At 36.9% G+C, this 19,852-nt stretch overlaps 2 protein-coding genes and 1 pseudogene across 2 annotated transcripts; 2 read left to right on the top strand and 1 right to left on the bottom strand.

The window, feature by feature from the left end:
• The first annotated feature begins 7,520 nt into the window (after positions 1-7,520).
• Positions 7,521-9,374, top strand: LOC103442989 (uncharacterized). Its single transcript, XM_008381770.4, has 2 exons — positions 7,521-7,699; positions 8,753-9,374. The coding sequence occupies exons 1-2, from the start codon at positions 7,573-7,575 to the stop codon at positions 9,166-9,168; spliced, it is 543 nt and encodes a 180-aa protein (XP_008379992.3). The 5' UTR covers positions 7,521-7,572; the 3' UTR covers positions 9,169-9,374.
• Positions 9,375-10,382: 1,008 nt separating this feature from the next.
• Positions 10,383-14,226, bottom strand: LOC103427011 (pentatricopeptide repeat-containing protein At3g53170-like; annotated as a pseudogene).
• Positions 14,227-14,497: 271 nt separating this feature from the next.
• Positions 14,498-19,755, top strand: LOC139193965 (uncharacterized). Its single transcript, XM_070817910.1, has 5 exons — positions 14,498-14,670; positions 14,817-14,928; positions 16,853-16,901; positions 18,568-18,926; positions 19,024-19,755. The coding sequence occupies exons 4-5, from the start codon at positions 18,570-18,572 to the stop codon at positions 19,558-19,560; spliced, it is 894 nt and encodes a 297-aa protein (XP_070674011.1). The 5' UTR covers positions 14,498-14,670; positions 14,817-14,928; positions 16,853-16,901; positions 18,568-18,569; the 3' UTR covers positions 19,561-19,755.
• The last annotated feature ends 97 nt before the right edge of the window (positions 19,756-19,852 follow it).

The raw sequence follows: 19,852 nt of genomic DNA, 5'->3' as shown, positions 1-19,852 counted from the left end.
CTAAAAAAAGCTTTGGGAAATACGTGAAAATCCTCCCATCTATAGCTCCTAGTGCCATTATAACCGGGGTGGTGTTGCCTTTATGGAATATTTAAATTTGAAGCAGGCATCGTACCTTTGCTGATGTTGTTGAAGTGGCTGTAAAACATCTTAATTATGAAATTACCGAGAATTTCAACTTGCAGTGTTACATATGCTCCATTGAGCGAGAAGTAACTTGTGTTTTATTTTTTATTGGCTAGTGTTATTTTTGTCTATGATTTTTTGTTTCAATTGATTTTTTTTCTTAATTTTGTTTTGTATGTTGGTTATTTGTAGGTTCCAAAAACTTATGTTATAAGTAGATTTTGTGACATTGTACACATTAAAAATTGTAAGGCTGAAGGCTGCAGATGTTCAATGATAGATATTAACGGCTGGTCTAGAGAATTGAACTATAACGTCTATTGTATGGGAAGTGTAGCTAAATATGCATCCAAGTCATGGAGTATTCATTCGAAGGGAATTTCGAACGTATAGGAAAAACTAATGAATGTAACGTATAATTGTTAAAGATTAACAAAAGTGTTAAATTTGAAGAAGCTGATGATGTAGTGCTGCTTGCAATGTTAGTTTTCTTTTTCAGAATTGTTTCTTGTGCGCCTCCATATTTGGGTATGTGACTACCACATATTTTGTTATAATTTTGTTTTTATTGAATTTTTTAATTTATTTTGTTCTTATATTTTATGTTTATTGTTTTCATATATTTTGTTTATGCATTTTAGTTTCAAGGATTCCTTGCATGAGTGAAAGCAATTTAGATATTCATAATTTTCTGCCTGGTTTGAAGAAGTGTTTCAGTTTATTGGGGTATACGCTGGATTCTAGATGAAGAATGTTAATTCTAAAATAGTAGACGTTGGATTCTTGATGGAGAATGTCGGTTCTGAAGCAATAGACGATGGATTCTTGATGGACGATGAATTCTTGATGGAGAATGTTGGTCCTTAAGTAGTAGACAATGGATTATTGATGGAAAATGCTGGTTTTGAAAAAATGCATGTTAAATTGAATTATTTACTTATAATGTTCTTCCATATTCATTTTGAATTTAATTTTTCTTAGCTTTAAGATTTATTCCTTGCTTCGTCTATAGTGAAGTTGGCTTTTGCTGAAGAAAAATCTTGTGACTTGGAACACGGAAAAATGGTTTCTATCCAGCAGTCTGGTAGTCTTGAACTTTATGCTAGCTTTTTAATTTTATTTGATTTGCACATTGTTTGTGCATTGGCTTGGTACTTTTCAGTTGTCATTTTACATTGTTATAATACTTCTTGAATCTGTATTAGTTATCATTTTTGTTATACTTATTTATGTTCATTCTAATTTAGATTCATAGTTTCACTGTCATCGTTTCCATGTCTTGCTTAGACTTTTTCGATGATGAAAATTGGTGATGGCTGGTAGAATTATTAATTATTGTTATAAAAATGTTTTTATTTGATTGAATCAACTTACTATATATGTAAATTCCTTTCCTTCAAATTCTTTCAAAATAGAAATTCACTTTGTTATTGAGGAGTCTGTTTTATGTGAAAATTTATGATAATGAATTTCCAGATAACCTTTTTTAAATCGATGAAAATGAATTTGGTGAATTTTTTTACTTCCTATTTTATGCTCATGATTTTTTAATTAAGTTACTTTTTCAGCTTCTAGTAAAGTGTTTTAGACGATTGTTGATTCTGTTGGCATTGGCACAGTCTTGTGTGCAATTGTTTTGCCTAAAGGTGTGTTAATGTCTTTTGATGCAAGGTTTACTAATCTGGACTCTACAAATAGTAATTTTCTATTATTCTTTTTTTTTTATTTGTTCATTTTGCAACAATTTCAGTTTATTTCACTTATTTGTTTCTTTTTTTTTTTAGTTTCGTATCCTAAAAAAAGCTTTGGGAAATACGTGAAAATCCTCCCATTTACAGCTCCTAGTGCCATTATAACCGGGGTGGTGTTGCCTTTATGGAATATTTAAATTTGAAGCAGGGAATCGTACCTTCGATGATGTTGTTGAAGTGGCTGTAAGTCATCTTAAATATGAAAGACCGAGAATTTCAACTTGCAGTGTTACATATGCTCTATTGAGCGGAAAGTAACTTATTTTTTATTTTTTATTGGCTAGTGTTTTTTTTTTGTGTCTATTGATTTTTTTTATTAATTTTGTTTTGTATGCTGGTTATTTGTAGGTTCCAAAAACTTATGTTATAAGTAGATTTTGTGACATTGTACACTTTAAAAATTGTAAGGCTGACGGCTGCAGATGTTCAATGATAGATATTAATGGCTGGTCTAGAGAATTGAACTATGGCGTCTACTATATGGGAAGTGTAGCTAAATATGCATTCAAGTCATTGAAGTATTCATTCAATGGGAATTCTCAACGTATGGGCAAAACTAATGAATGTAATATAGAGCTATTAAAGATTAACAAAAGTGTTAAATTTGAAGAAGCTGATGATGTAGTGTTGCTTGCAATGTTAGTTTCTTCTTTCAGAATTGTCTCTTGTGAGGCTCCATATTTGGGTATCTAACTACCACATATTTTGTTATAATTTTGTTTTTATTGAATTTTTTAATTTATTTTGTTTATATATTTTATGTTTATTGTTCTCATATATTTTGTTTATGCATTTTAATTTCAAGGATTCCTTGCATGAGTGAAAGCGATTTAGATATTCATGATTTTCTGCCTGGTTTGAAGAAGTGTTTCAGTTTATTAGGGTATACGCTAGAATGCTACTTCTAAAACAGTAGAGGTTGGATTCTTGATGGAGAATGCCTGTTTTGAAGCAGTAAACGTTGGATTCTTGATGAAAAATGCTGATTCTGAAGCAGTATATGTTGGATTCTTGATGGAGAATGCCAGTTCTGAAGCAATAGATGATGAATTCTTGATGGACGATGGATTCTTGATGGAGAATGCTGATTCTGAAGCCGTAGACAATGGATTACTGATGGAAAATGCTGGTTTTGAAGAACTACATGTTAGATTGAATTATTTACTTCTAATGTTCTTCCATATTCATTCTGAATTTATTTTACTTAGCTTTGAGATTTATTCCTTGTTCCAGATTGTCACTTCGTCTAAAGTGAAGTTGGCTTTTGCCGAAGAAAAATCTTGCGATTTGGAACAGGGAAAAATGGTTTCTGTCCACCAATCTAGCAATCTTGAACTTTATGCTAGCTTTTTTATTTTATTTGATTTACACATTGTCTATGCATTGTCTTAGTCCTTTTCAGTTGTCATTTTACATTGTTATAATACTTCTTGAATTTGTATTAATTATTATTTTTGTCATACTTATTTATGTTCATTCTAATTTTGATTCATAGTTTCATTGTTGTAGTTTTCATTGCTCGCTTAGACTTTTTCGATGATGAAAATTTGTGATGGCTCGTTGAATTATTAATTATTGTTATAAAAATGTTTTTATTTGATTAAATCAACTTGCTATAAGTATGTAAATTTCTTTCCTTCAAATTCTTTCAAAATAGAAATTCACTTGGTTATTGAGGAGTCTGTTTTATGTGAAAAATTATGATAATGAATTTCCAGATAACCTTTTTTAAATTGATGAAAATGAATTTGGTGAATTTTTTTACTTCCTATTTTATGCTCATGATTTTTTAATTCAGTTACTTTTTCAGCTTCTAGTAAAGTGTCTGAGACGATTGTTGATTCTGCTGGCACTGGCACAATCTTGTGTGCAATTGTTTTGCCTAAAGGTGTTTTAATGTCTTCGGATGTAAGGATTACTAATCTGGACTCTACAAAGAGTAATTTTCTATTACTTTTTTTTTTTGTTTATTTGTTTATTTTGCAACAATTTCCGTTTATTTCACTTATTTGATCTTTTTTTTTAGTTTCGTATCCTGAAAAAAAAGCTTCGGGAAATACGTGAAAATCCTCCCATTTACAGCTCCTAGTGCCATTATAACCAGAGTGGTGTTGCCTATAAGGAATAATTAAATTTGAAGCAGGCAATTGTACCCTTGCTGATCTTGTTGAAGTGGTCGTAGATCATCTTAAATATGAAATTACCAAGAATTTCAACTTGCAATGTTACATATGCTCTATTGAGCAAGAGGTATCTTGTTTTTTATTTTTTGTTAGCTAGTATTATTTTTGTCTCTATATTTTGTTTCTATTGATTTTTTTTTATTAATTTTTGTTTTGTGTGTTGGTTATTTGTAGGTTCCAAAAGCTTATGTTATAAGTAGATTTTGTGACATTGTACACATTAAAAATTGTAAGGCTGACGGTTGCAGATGTTTAGTGATAGATATTAATTGTTGGTCTAGAGAATTGAACCATGGTGTCTACTGTATGGGAAGTTGAGCTAAATATGCATCCAAGTTATTGAAGTACTAATTCAAAGGGAATTATGAACGTATAGGAAAAACTAATGAATGTATCATAGAGCTGTTAAAGATTAACAAAAGTGTTAAATTTGAAGAAGCTGATGATGTAATGCTGCTTGCAATGTTAGTTTCCTCTTTCAGAATTGTCTCTTGTGGGGCTCCGTCTTTGGGTATGTGACTACCATTTATTTTGTTTTTGTTGAAAATTTTAATTTGTTTTGTTTTGATATATTTTGTTTATGTATTTTAGTTTCAAGGATTCCTGTCGTGGGTGAAAGTGATCTAGATATTCATGATTTTCTGCCAAGTTTGAAGAAGTTTTTCAATTTATTGGGGCATGCGCTGGATAACTCCATATTTCTTATTTATCGGCAAGTCCTCGAGGGATACAATTTTGGGATGTTGTGGTGGAAAATATGTATGCATTTGTTTCTTCTTTCAGATTAATAACGAATTGCGCTTCAAATTTATATCATGTAGTAGGAATTTTATTTTGTTTTGATTGTGCTTTTAGTCTTGTTTTCTGCGATTGGTAAATCTGATGTTGATGGTAATGGCTTTGTTGTGGTAGTATTGGGAGGTGACTATGTTCTCCATTTCTTGAAGTTGATTGATGGTAATTGTATGAAGAATGTTCTTACTCTATTTGATCCGTTAACTGCTGATCAAGAAGTGCCAAAGGTTCATCTGTTTTGTCTGAATGCCGCGACTTTAAGGTTTGGTAAACTGGATATGATGAGGATTGAGAGAAGATCTTGGGATAAATTATCCTGGAGTCAATGATATGGAGTATGTTTTTCTTGGATTGCCGACTAACGACTTTTTAGACAGTTTGATAGAAGTGGGAGCTGAAACGTTGCTTCAGTAGTTGTTATTGGTTTTTGTGATGTTGACAAGTATTTTGGATATCATTTTGTTTTGATTATATCCGGTCGGCAATTGACTTCTCAGACAGTTTAGTAGGAGTGGGAGCTGCAAATGCTTCGGTATCTGTTATTGTTGTTTTGTATGTTGTATCTCTTTAAGGCAGACAGGAATTAACAAGTATTTTGGATATCATTTTGTTTAGGATTATATCCTGTTGAGATTACGCTATATTTGGATCAATCTTACCAGGTAAAATTAATTTGGGGTGTATTCTATGTTCTTATATTTAATCTTTTTGGCTGCTGTTTGTTCTAATTTGTTTTATTTTTGCTGATTTTTATGCTTGTATACTGATTGACAGTTTTCTTGAATGCGGTTTTGGTTAAGTTTGGACAATGTTAATGTGAATGTTGGTTGCATTTGTTTATGTGATATTCAATGTATTTTGAGATGTTAAATCTTAGTATTTCTTGATAAGTAATCTCAACTAGAATGCAAAACAACCAATCAGCGTGTACTAAGAAAATATTGTACATTTCCGATGATAAGTAAGCCCACAACGATGCCCCAAAGCGAACTCTATTGCATAATCCCTCCACTTCCCCACCCCTATACAGTTTTCATAATCCTTTTGTTTTGTAACATCCGTATTACTCATACAATAGTCATAACACAACTCTTCCACGTTCCTTGTTTCTCTTTTCCCACATCACATTAGAGCTTCCATAAACAGTTTGTACCAAAGCGTTGAGAGTGGTAGGCGAATGATGAAACCGAAGTCTATGCTTTCACCTCCCATTCTGCACACAACGCACCAATATAGAGATAGACTTTCATTAATCTTTCCTCCTTCGGCAACGAAACAAGTATTAACTCTACCATGAGCCAAAATCTATACAAAAATTTGTGCCTTATATGGTTCTTTTGCTTTCCAAATCATCTGAAGAGGATAAAAAAGGGGAGGAGATGATTCATTAAGTAATCTGCTGAAGAATGACTTGCACAAAAATACATGGGATGACTAAATCTTCCAATAATTTCTATCCGATATCGTCAATCAATAGTAAAGACACATTTTCATGTAAATGATGTAAAGAAGAAAGCACCATAACCTCCAAATCTTTCTAAAACCTAATCTCTACCCCCAATCCGTACCGCTAAACAAAGATAGGATTGAAAGGATTATCATGTGATATCTCTTCCCAAGGACATTGACCCAAGTTCTTAACCACAATATCACCCATTAACATTTATTTAACATTTTCTTTCAATGCGAATATTCAGCAGTGATTACCAATAAAGTAGATGCAACATGAATGTGAATTTACAGATATTAAGAGCGAGCAGGAGTATATGTTATGTCACCTGCTACGTAGGTGGACACAGGCTATTATTACTTTGTCCGAGTTTTGACCATCCTCCAAGTTCAAATTGTTTATATTTGAAGATAGCTCTTCATTAAGATGAGCGTACTAGCATCCAATCAACCTTGTGCCTGCAAAACACAATGGTTTATGAAGTGCATTTTGTAATTAATATAAGAATTATTTCATTAAACTAAGCTATAGTAAAACGCTAAAAGCAGAGATAAATTTAGCACTGTTCTAAAAATCCCCGCCTAGCGCCGCCTAGGCCCCTCCTAGGTGCTAGGCCCCAGCCTGCCGGCCCGATTAATGCCTAGGCGTTTGAAAATTAAGAAATGACACCTAGGCACCCGCCTAGACCCGCCTAGGTTGCAACTCACTTAAACAGAAAATAGATAACTTTCATTTTGCATTTTGTTTTTTTTTCCAATAAATTTAAAGAGACTTGTTGCATACTTAAATGAATATACATTATATCCTTATTTCACATGTTTTCATTATGTTTCGATACTTCATGATATATATATATATATATATATATGCATTATATTTTGTAGTTTATAATGAAATTACATATATTTCAAGTATAAGCCGACACTTATTTACACGAAATATAATAGATTTACTTAAATTCGCCTAGTTCGCCTAGGCGCCCGCCTAGGCACTAGGCCCCAGCCTGGCGCCTGACTAGCGCCTAACGACTTTTAGAACCTTGAAATTTAGTCCTTTCAGGGACTAAATTTTGTAATTAATTAGAATGTCCTCCTTTAAGGGAAAAAAAAAAAAACTTAACCCCGAGATCTAGCGTGCACCATCTAAATCCTAAAAGAAATAGGCTTGATGACGTAATCACCTTACTTTGATTTAGGATATAAACCACCTTTCTAGCGCCTTCCCATGCAGAAGCCCCAAATTCTCTCGTCGCTTACAAAACAAAACCATGAACCCCCGATCAAGGGCGATAGCCAACGCTAAGGCCAGGGCTAAGGCCAAGTCCAAGTCCCTAGCCGGACCAGGATCCGGATCTGGGCAGGAGAAGATTCAAGGCCAACGGACGAAGCTCGGAGGTGAGATCCGGACTCCTCCCTCTTCTCTTGGTGTGCTATGGTTTTAGGGTTTGTGAGGAGGAAGAAGATTTGCATGTTTGTTATGGTCTTAGGGTTTGTGAGGAGAAAGAGATTATCTCTAATTTCGAATTTGCAGCTTAATTAACTCGATGTATATATGTTTTTAGGGTTACCGTGCTTGAACTTAATTAGGGTATTTGATGATGCCCAATTTTTCGTCTTCATAAAAATTCCCTGGCTATACTGAAAATGTGTATTTTGTTTCCTTTCCATGCCTCATTACATAATGCGAACTGAGCATAACTTTCTATCAAGTATCGTCCCAAATCTGTTTGATTTGGCCCCATCGCAGTTACTCTACTTGTGTAGAATTAATTCTCAACAAATTTCATTCGTAGGGGACTATCGATTATTCTCAGTTAGCTATTTATACATATAATTCCATTGAGGATACCAGCCTTCGAACCCACGACATTGAGGATTTGTGCTTGCACCCTTAAACCACAATGGTAGGAAGAAGGCCGGGAGCTATTTACACACACACACATGCACGAACCCACAACATTGAGGACTTGTGCTTCCACACTTAACCACAATGGTAGGAAGAAGGCCGGTAGTTATTTACACACATGCGCACACACACGAACCCACAACATTGAGGACTTGTGCTTGCACACTTAACCACAATGGTAGGTGTCAATTTACACACACACACACACACACAGAGGTGGCAGTGGCATGCATATGGCTGGCTTTGTTATCTTCCTAACAAATTAACCCAGAGATAGAGTAGAACGTAATTGAGCTTGAAGCACTAGTGGTAGGTATTTGATTATTCAATGAGATATCCTCCTAACAAATGAACCCAAACAGAGTAGAACTTAATTGATCATGAATCAGTAGTAGTAATTATTTGATGATTCAATGAGATCGAGAATACAAAGTAATTAAGGGCCCGACCGGAATTCAGATGGCTTGCTTACTTAGCTTATATATGCACTGTGCAATTTGTATTATTAATTAATGTATCTCCACATTTCCTCAAACACACAGATGGCCCCTCCTCTCAACTCAAAAATCAAAAGGCTGTTGAAGAGAATTTGGCTAAAGTCCAACTTGACGAGGAGAATACTACTACTCCAAAATCAAAACCAGAAGAGAAGAAAATGAGCAGGGCGTTCACAGCTGAGAAACCTTTCAGATTCCAATTCAAACACCCTTGCGAAGTTTGCAATGTGTTTGGCCACTGGAGTGATTTATGCCCCTACCTGAAACGTATACCAGACAATGTAACTGAGGTTGGCAAGGGCTACAGAATATTGGATGGCCGTGGGCTGAGGTATGCTGATATGATGTGCTGTCTTCTTTGTGGCAAATTTCGTGACCACGAGGATGAGGACTGCCCGGATTTAAGCAAATTCATTGCAGAAGGCCACCCCCTTCTCAACCGAGTTCCTCGCAGCCCGTAATCTTGCTGATGGCGAGGATGCTGTTGGATTGTCTAGTCTTGGGATTTTCTTCGAGTTTCAGCAGTCTGTAGTCTGTATATATGTCTTTGAGTAAGCTCACCTGCCCCGTCCGTAGTGACTGATGGCTGGCGGATGGATACTGTATTTGGGTTTGGTTTGCTTGTGCTGGTCTTAGAATATTAATACTTGATTGTTCTTATTTCTAAGTGGGAAGCCCTTTGCTTGTGCTGGCCTTGGATGCAAAAGTTATTTAAAACACAGCTAACTTGCACGTTAATGAAACAAAAACTTTTAGATCCCGTTTGACCGATTGATCCAACTGTGTTTTTTGTTTCATTGTTCACCAGAGAAAGCCCCATCTTGGATGCGTGTTACCAAGGTTTCGGCGGCTGGTAGGGGCCAACGCCTAGGCGTCTAAGTAGTGCCTAGGTGGTGGCCTTGGCCTTTCTTTTTTAATTTTAATTTATTTATTATATAATATATCCTTGTGTGTATATATATGTATGTAAATATCCATTTATACATAACAAAATACATCAACATCATTGTATAGGATACATAAATTGCCAAATAGAATAACGTATGGATTATAAAATATTAGAACATATTGAAACACGAGGAACAAACATATAATGAGTGTTCATCCAAGTTTTTAACAAGTTTTTTACAATTTGACTATTTCAGAGTTAACTTGCAAGCTCAGTCAGTCGAGAGGAATGGTTTAGAGTTAACTTGCAAGCTCTGTCTCTTTCTAATTTATTCACTTTGACTATTTCATTTGGCAATTCACAATTGGGAAAGCTTTATTAACATTTAAGATCCATTAGTAACACGATTCGATGATCGATGATCTTTTGAAACATGAGGAACAAACATATAATGATTTGATGAAAAAAGAGCAGCCATGGTAGAAGCATATTGTTTAACTGCTTCTTGCCCATTGTGTTTTTAACACAATTTCTCAGCTTTCGAAATTGAAAGGGCAAGTTCGAGTACAAGGTCATGCATCTTGAACGCTTTAACCCTTCCGTGGGCTTCTCTCGTAACAGCTTTTTGTATGCCATTGGCAAGTGAGTTCTGCTGTGTAGCTTTGAGCTATCTTTTTTAGCTCAGCCCCTCGGAACGACATGCCACATTTCCATTTGCTATCCACAAACCTCTTGTAGTTTAGACTAGTTTAGAATACCGCCATGTAATGGTTTCCCGAAGACACATTTACTTCTCAAATTAAAATACTTCATTCTCATAGCGATCACATACTTTTCAATTTGCCTGATATGAATAATTTTCATTGGCAAAGCAAGTCCCCTTGAGTTTGGCTCACATACAAATACAACCACCTAACAACTATGAATTTCAAAACACTGTCCAAAAGAATGTCAACTAAAAATGCAAAACAACTAATCAGCGTGTATAAGAAAATATTGTACATTTCTGATGATAATTAAGCCCACAACGATGCCCCAAAGCAAACTCTATCGCATAATCCCTCCACTTCCCCACCCCTATACAGTTTTCATAACCCTTTTGTTTTGTAACATTCGTATTACTCATACAATAGTCATTACACAACTCTTCCACGTTCCTTGTCCTCTTTTCCCACATCACATTAGAGCTTCCAAAAACAGTTTGTACCAAAGCGTTGAGAGTGGTAGGCGAACGAAGAAACCAAAGTCTATACTCTCACCTCCCATTCTGCACACAATGCACCAATATAGAGATAGACTTTCATTAATCTTTCCTTCTTCAGCAATGTTACAAGTATTAACTCTACCATGAGCCAAAATCTATCCAAAAATCTGTGCCTCATATGGTTCTTTTGCTTTCCAAATCATCCGAAGAGGATAAAAAAGGGGAGGAGATGATTCATTAATTAATCTGCTGAAGAATGACTCGCACAAAAATACATGGGATGACTCAAATCTTCCAATAAGTTCTATTCGATATAGTCAATCAATAGTAAAGACACATTTTCATGTAAATGATGTAAAGAAGAAAGCACCATAACCTCCAAATCTTTCTAAAACCTAATCTCTACCCCCAATCCCTACCGCTAAACAAAGATAGGATTGAAAGGATTATCATGTGATATTCCTTCCCAAGGACATTGACTCAAGCCCTTAACCACAATATCACCCATTAACATTTATTTAACATTTTCTTTCAATGCGAATATTCAGCAGTGATTACCAATAAAGTAGATGCAACATGAATGTGAATTTACAGATATTAAGATCGAGCAGGAGTACATGTTACGTCACCTGCTACGTAGGTAGACACAGGCTATCATTACTTTGTCCGAGTTTTGACCATCCTCCAAGTTCAAATTGTTTATATTTGAAGATAGCTCTTCATTAAGATGAGCGTACTAGCATCCAATCAACCTTGTGCCTGCAAAACACAATGGTTTACATAGTGCATTTTGTAATTAATATAGGAAATTATTTCATTAAACTAAGCTATAGTAAAACGCTAAAAGCAGAGATAAATTTAGTCCTTTCAGAAGAAAACTAGCGAGCACAGTGGTCATGTCTCTGGGCATCATTCGAAGATCTGGAATAGTATCCCACATTAGTTAAGGTTAGGGGGTTTTTATGGGATGAAAGAGAGTTGCTCATTGTCAAGCACATAGGTCAATTAAAGTCAGGTTGCTAAGTTCTAATTAAACCTAAGTATATAAAATCCCCAAGAAACCCAACAAATGAGTCAAGGTTGAGTCAACACCACTCAAATTTCAACGGAAAACCCTTCAAACTCCCTCACCTCTCTAAATAGATTTCTTTATTATTTTAACATGTAACTCATGTGATGATTGACTAGAAACAGAGTAACTTCATACGTAGCTCAGCACAAAATTAGAAAGGCAAAGCAGAAAAAAGTCATAGAGAAGGGGAAGTGATTTTAATGTACCTGAATTTTCCTTGGTGGTAATCATCCTATTTTTCAAGTCTTGAGCAGCCTCATTCATGCCTCGTTCATTGTAGGCTTGGATCATGGTAGCAAATGTGATATGATCAGGCACACATTTTTTCTCTTTCATTGCTAAAAACAGTTCACTCACCTTTCTTAGGTCACCAGCCCGACAATAAGCACTAATAATACAGTTGAAAAAAAGGTGTATCTAACATGACATCCGAATTCTCTACTTGCCTCAAAATGGAATCAACTTTACTTATACTCCCAGCTTTGCTATACGCACTACCAAGAGAACAATAGGTGATAGAGTTGGGCTTCATTCCTTGATGCTTCATTCTTCGGAAGTATTCGTCCATCTTCTCAATATTTCCAGCTTTACCGAATACCTCAATTACAATATTATAAGTAACAATAGTTGGGGTGAAAAACCTTTTCTCCATAAATTCCATAACAGATCTCATCTTTTCGTACATTCTTGCCTTCCCGTATGATTTAATCAGGATATTGAATGTCTTAGGGTCTGGCCTTATTCCCATCAGCTGAAATTCATCATACCACTTCTCCATCTTCTCTGTCTGCCCACAATTCCCATAAGCACTGAGAAAAGAATTGAAAGTGAAAACATCAGGAAGGCAGCTGCCACTTTCAATCATATTTGTCAACGTTTCCTCCATCAGTTCAAACATTTCAGCCTTACCATATCCATCAATTAGGGTATTGTATATGACTGTGTTGCATCCAATCCCCAGGTACGACATCTCAGCAAGAACTCGTTCAATCAGGTCAGGACGATTGAACTTGGTGCAGGAATTAATAAGAATAGAATATGTATATACGTCTGGTTTGCAGTCAGAAACTGACTTCATATCATCGACGGTAGAGAATGCCTTGTCAAGGAGGCCACTTTTGCCATAAACACTAACAAGAGCTGTGTAGACATCAACAGTAGGTTTGAGCCCATCACTCAACATGAGCTCAAAAAGCAAGCTGGCCTGCTCAGGTTGCCTGCACTTGCCAAGCATCATCAGCAGCTTGGTGTACGTTTGGCATCTCGGCTCATACCAGTGCTGCTTACGAAGTAGACCAAAAATCTAAAGAAATGAACCATTGGTTTTGGATTAAAAACAACTCAAAAGTTGAACAAAAGGGAGAAACGAAGACTCAAAGTAATCCAGTGTATTTAAGATTGCAAACCAAGATGCTATAACTAGAACTGAAAATTCTTGTGCAGAAGTATTTGGTTTTAGATGTCCAGAGGAGTTTAGAATCAAACCGTTTGCTCATATAACTAATGAAAATGAACAAAATTGCAGCTATAAGCTTACTTCTCATCAAGTTTCACTTATTTACTAACAGAATTGAGAAAACAGAACATCTAACAGACCCAGAAGCCTCAATTGACAAAACAATAAATTCCCACAAAACCAAAGATCACTACTTTCTTCTGAGGCAACAATTAATCCTATCCCCACTGAACTAAAGCTGTCAGCTTTCCATTTCATAATTAAAGTTCAATAGTTTCAAACTTACAATATCATTATTTTTAGAACAAAACAAACAACCCAAAATCCAAAATTCTCAGGAAAAAAAAAAAACCAATTCCGAAATTCTTAGAAACAAAAAACCCACTTCCGAAATTCTCAGAAACCAAAAAAAAAAAAAGAAAAAAACAGGAGAGAAAGTTCCAACAGACCTTGAGAGCAGTTTCCCAGAGATTGGCTGCAATAGCCTCGTCCAGAGCCTCCAAAACGGCTTTGGGCCAAAGGTTGTTGTACTTCTTGGAGTTGGCTTTCCTCTCAATGTTTCTCACGGCGGCGTCCGTTCGGAGGAGTTGAGACAGATTCTTCTGCTCCTTCGTCAGAGACGGGTCGGAGCTCCGTTTCGATAAACGGAGGCAGCGGATTGTTGGGTTTGGTTTGTGGGTGTGTTCAGAGTAGAACGTCGTCCAATATGTGGCGCCGGTTAAGGAGGTTGAGGTCGAGACGCGCAGGTTAGTGGGATAAAGGAGTTGACGCTCCATTGCGCCGGGGCCAGTGATTGTCTCTTGACTGTTACGCGGGTAATGGGAGTGACGCTGGGTGGTCGGGGTTTTAAAGAAGAAGATCAGAAGTATCAGAGTATGCCTAGGATAGGATGCGCTGGCAGGGGGAATTTGGAAAAGTAACCCTCTAGGATTATAGCCACTATTTAAAGATTATGGTACTGAATATATTGTACTGAATTAGTGACATATAAGAAAATATGTAAAAATATAATGACCCGTTTGTTTGACCGGATTAGGGGGGACTGGATTGGACTAGATTGTAGTCCCTTGTTTGTTCTGCACCAGGATTAGGTTTAATAGTATTAAATGGGACTCGCTCGGATTAATGGGTTCGCTAGGAGTTCTTAGCCGAGAACCCCAAATTCGGCCGGACTCGCAAGACCTTCCGCGAGAGAAAACCTCGCTCATCCTGCGAGAGAGAGAGTTGTCGCCATCGCTCCCTGCTTGCCTTGCTCCCTCATCCTCGTCCTCTTCACCCTCATCTCTGCGTCTTGCTTGCCTTCATCTACATCTTGCTCGCCCTTATCTGCTCCTCTTGCCTGGTAAACTTCGAATCTTCGATTTATTTCTTCAATTTGTTTTGCAGATCGTGATATTACTAAGCTTTATTTGATTTAATTGTTTTGGGTTTGAGAAATTTTCAATAATATACCTCTGTAGTTAAACAAATTAGAGTTTTGATTTTTAGGGTCAAATTGCAGATCCTGCTCGCCCTGCTCCTCCACCTTCTTCTCAGGCGACCTCTCAGGAACACTCCAACCAAATCGCCCCTCCTCCTCCCATGTTCGATCCCAGTCAAAGTAACCCTCTTTCTCTCTGTCTCTCACTCTTACTCTGGTTCTTTTGAATTTGCAGTAATGTGTGTGTGTGTATGTATGCAGTGTGTGTGTATGTATGTATGCAGTGTGTGTGTGTGTATGCAATGTGTGTGTGTGTATGCAATGTGTGTGTGTGTGTATGTATGCAATGTGTGTGTGTGTGTATGCAATGTGTGTGTGTGTGTATGTATGTTGTGTGTGTGTGTGTGCAATGTGTGTGTGTGTGTGTATGCAATGTGTGTGTGTGTATGTATGCAGTGTGTGTGTGTGTGTGTATGTATGTAGTGTGTGTGTGTGCAATGTGTGTGTGTGTGTGTATGCAATGTGTGTGTGTGTGTATGTATGCAGTGTGTGTGTGTGTGTGTATGTATGTAGTGTGTGTGTGTGTGTGCAATGTGTGTGTGTGTGTGTATGCAATGTGTGTGTGTGTGTGTATGCAGTGTGTGTGTGTGTGTGTGTGTATGTATGTAGTGTGTGTGTGTATGCAATGTGTGTGTGTGTATGTATGCAGTGTGTGTGTGTGTGTATGTATGTAGTGTGTGTGTGTGTGTATGCAGTGTGTGTGTGTGTATGCAGTGTATGTGTATGCAGTGTGTGTGTGTGCAGTGTGTGTGTGTATGTATGTATGCAGTGTGTGTGTGTGTGTGTGTGTGTATATGCAGTATGTGTGTGTGTGTGTGTGTGTGTGTGCAGTATGTATGCAGTGTGTGTGTGTGTGTGCAGTGTGTGTGTGCAGTGTGTGTGTGTGTGTGTATGCAGTGTGTGTGTGTGTATGTACGTTTGTATGCAGTATGTATGCAGTGTGTGTGTATGTATGTATGTATGCAGTATGTATGCAGTGTGTGTGTGTGTGTGTGTGCAATGTGTGTGTATGTATGCAGTGTGTGTGTGTGTGTGCAGTGTGTGTGTATGCAGTGTGTGTGTGTGTGCAGTGTGTGTGTATGTATGCAGTGTGTGTGTGTATGCAGTGTGTGTGTGCAGTGTGTGTGTGTGTGTGTGTGTGAGTATGTATGCAGTGTGTGTGTGTGTGTGTGTGAGTATAAAAACAGAGTGTGTGTGTGAGGGTAAGAGTGTGTTGCACTCTGTCCCCGTGTGTGTGTGTGTGACTGTGTGCAGTGTGTGAGTGTGAGTGTAAGTGTGAGTGTATGTATGCAGTGTGTGTGTGTGCAGTGTGTGTATGAGTATGAGTATGTATGTATGCAGTGTGTGCAGTGTGTGTATGAGTATGAGTATGTATGCAGTGTGTGTGTGTGCAGTGTGTGTGTGTATGTATGTATGCAGTGTGTGTGTGTGTGTGTGTGCAGTGTGTGTGTATGTATGTATGCAGTGTGTGTGTGTGTGCAGTGTGTGTGTGTGTATGTATGCAGTATGTATGCAGTGTGCAGTGTGTGTGTATGCAGTGTGTGTGTGTGTGTGTGCAGTATGTGTGTGTGTGTGTGACTGTGTGCAGTGTGTGAGTGTGAGTGTAAGTGTGAGTGTGAGTGTGTGTGAGTGTCAGTGTGTGTGCAGTGTGTGTGTGTGAGTGTGAGTGTGTGTGAGTGTGAGTGTGTGTGCAGTGTGTGTGTGTATGCAGTGTGTGTGTGTGCAGTGTGTGTGTGTGAGTGTGTATGCAGTGTGTGTGTGTGTATGTATGCAGTGTGTGTGTGTGTGCAGTGTGTGTGTGTGTGTGTGTGTGTGTGTGTATGTATGCAGGGTGTGTGTGAGTCTATTTCAGTGTGTGAGAGTGTGTATGTCCGTGTGTGTGTGTTAGTGTGAGTGTGAGTGTGAGTATATATGTGTATTTTGCACATTTGTCCATGAGTGTGTGTGTATGTACTTGGTTTATAACCATGATATTACAATGTGAATGTTTTGTATGGTGTGGGGTTGATGCTGAATTGTAATTTTTTGTGGTTGTTTGTTGCAGAGAAGATGAGCATAAACAGAAGGCTAAGGCTAAGGCTACTGCATTACAGGTGTCCTTTAATTTCCCTCTTCACATGCAATGCCTAGGAATGATAGCAATCCTCATACTATTGTTTTTTTTTTTTGTTTGGATAGATATGGATCGAATGAAGCTTTTATTGATCTTATTGTTAGAGATGTCTTATTTGGAGACAATTTGTATTTGTACGATTCTTGTGGTGATGATGCTACGTGGCAAACAGAGACATGTTGAACGACCCACATTGACTAACCGTTCACTTATTAGACGAGAGATTAGTTTGTGTTATCTGAATGGTATAATAGGGAATACTGATACTGAATGTGTCAACGAATTGAGAATGGATAGAAGGACTTTTGGCATATTATGCGACTTACTTCGTCAAGATGGGAGGGTAAAAACTGATGGTTTGGTGTCTGTAGAGGAACAGGTGTGTATGACTTTACAAATATTAGCACATCATACTAAGAATCGTAGTGTTGGCGGTAGATTTTATAGGTCGGGAGAGACTATAAGTAGGTATTTTAATAGCGTATCGCAAGGAATTTTGCGATTACAAGGTATCCTACTAAAAGTCCCCCAGCCTGTGCCTATTGATTCTACAGATCCTAGGTGGCGATGTTTTAAGGTATGATGAGAATTTTTTTTCATTTTCCCTAAGCTTTAACTCTTCATTCCCTTTGTATAAATTAACAAAAACTTTTTTATTTTTATTTTTAAGAATTGCTTGGGAGCATTGGATGGAACACACATTGATGTGCATGTACCTGAAATTGACAAACCAAGATACCGAACAAGAAAGGGTCGAGTCGCAACTAATGTGTTAGGTGTGTGTTCAGGAGATATGCAGTTCATATATGTGTTTCCGGGGTGGGAGGGTTCCGCATCAGACTCTAGAGTGCTACATGATGCAATTAGTAGGCCTAATGGTTTTAAGGTACCAGCGGGTAAGACTATTACTTAGTCTCAACTTTGTAAGTTAGGTTTAGTTCTGTTTGTCAACTACAAAACACTAATAAGGTCTGTTTTTTTTTTCATTAGGTTGTTATTACCTTGTAGATGGTGGTTATACAAATGGTGAAGGATTCCTTGCACCCTATAGAGGAATACCTTATCATTTATCTGAATGGGAGGGACGAACACCTTCTAATAAGGAAGAATATTTTAACATGAAGCATTCTAAGGCAAGGAATGTAATTGAACGCTGTTTTGGCTTGCTAAAAGGAAGGTGGTCGATACTAAGGAGTCCATCTTTCTATCTGATAAGGACACAAGGTCGAATAATTACCGCTTGTTGCCTACTACACAATCTTATTAGGCAAGAGATGTCTGTAGATCCAATGGAGAATTTGCCAATAATAGAAGATGGACAAAATACAGAAGAAGGTGAATATGTTAGTAGTGTTCAAACATCGGACCAGTGGACTGCAATGAGGAATGATATGGCTCAGGAAATGTATAATGAGTGGAGAGCAATTAGGAACCAGCAACCGAACTAGCTATATGTGTTAATGATAACATTTTATTTTAGTATTCCTTTTTATCATGCATTTGTTTGATATTAGCACAATGATTGGATGGTATGCAAATTAATTGGATATTATGCAAGTTGATTGGATATTATGCAAGTTGATTGGATATTATGCAAATTGATTATTTGTATGGTATTTTCCTTCATTAAAATATTTTTTGTTTAGGTATGGATAACGAAATTTTTTTGAATGCTACTCAAGAGCCAAAAGGAAGAAGGCGTAAATGGGAAGCATTTGAGGAAGAAGTATTACTAGGAGTTCTTGAGGATTTTGTTGCTCGGAAGCAACGGTGTGACACCGGTGCTTTCAAACAAGGTACTTTGGTTGAAATAGCAAAAGCTGTCAATGTTTTATGTCCTCATTCAAATATAAAGGCAAATCCACATATTGAGTCCAAGTTGAAGAAATGGAAAAAAACATATAGTATGGTCGTTGACATGATAAACACAAGTGGATTTGCATGGAATGATGTCAAAAAGTGCGTTGAAGTTGACAGTGATGACGCATGGCAAACTTATGTGCAGGTTCATATCCTATTTTATTTATGCATTAGTTATATTCTTGCTGCTATATTTGTTATGCATGCTAAATTTTAGTTTTGCTATGTTGATATAATCTTAGAGAAATAAAGAAGCCGATGGATGGAGAAGCAAACCTTTTCCACTGTTTGATAGATTTGCATATATATTTGGAAAAGATCGGGCTACGGGTAATGTAGCCGAAACCCCTGCTCAAATGGTGGAGGAACAAAGTCATGATCATGTTGGTGAAAGTGATATTGGAGGTGATAATTTTGTTTCTTCAATGAACCAACAAAGCCAACAAAGCACCCCATCTGAAAATAGCCAAAGAAAGAGGAAAAGAGTTGTGGGAAGTTCAAGTGATGGAACCGAGGCAATTATCAGTGGACTGAAAGATTTTTATGTTGAAAGTGGGAAGAGGATGCAAATGGTAACTGAAGCTTTAGTTCAAGGTACTGCAGATCATACTGACATAGCTAATGAACTTGAAGCAATGGGTTTCTCTCCTATGGATCAAATTGATGCATTGTCTCTTATTTTGGATAAACCAAAAAATGTGGGAGTGTTCAGGGCAATCAAACCGGAACTCAAGAAAGTGTTCGTCCAAAGGCTTTTAAGCGACAACGCAAGCGGATGAGGATTTTGGCTAATGTTAACATGGATGTATTTTATTAACGTTAACATGGATGTATTTTATTAATCATACAATCTTATGTTATGACTTATAACTTAGCTTTGCACTAGTATTTTGGCTTATGTTAACTAGCCATTTTGTAAATTATGGAGATCTATTTTGGCTAATGTTAACTAATGTTAACTAGGATTTTCTAAATTATGGAGATCTTATGTACTTGTATTTGTTGAAGTTGCATGTATTGGCCACTATTATTTTTCTTCTGTTGGGTGATAGAGTTTAAATCAAGCTACAT

This window comes from Malus domestica, chromosome 02 (assembly GCF_042453785.1).
Source record: "Malus domestica chromosome 02, GDT2T_hap1".
NCBI lineage: Eukaryota > Viridiplantae > Streptophyta > Magnoliopsida > Rosales > Rosaceae > Malus > Malus domestica.
Note: the sequence above shows the minus strand (reverse complement) of the source record. Positions and strands in the feature narration are given on the sequence as shown.

Bases quoted from the DNA above. Each gene is read 5' to 3' on its own strand.
- LOC103442989 (XM_008381770.4), top strand. From the start codon at position 7,573: ATGAACCCCCGATCAAGGGCGATAGCCAACGCTAAGGCCAGGGCTAAG. The intron at 7,700-8,752 runs GTGAGATCCGGA...TCAAACACACAG, and splicing joins CCAACGGACGAAGCTCGGAG to ATGGCCCCTCCTCTCAACTC.
- LOC139193965 (XM_070817910.1), top strand. From the start codon at position 18,570: ATGGATAACGAAATTTTTTTGAATGCTACTCAAGAGCCAAAAGGAAGA. The intron at 18,927-19,023 runs GTTCATATCCTA...ATATAATCTTAG, and splicing joins CATGGCAAACTTATGTGCAG to AGAAATAAAGAAGCCGATGG.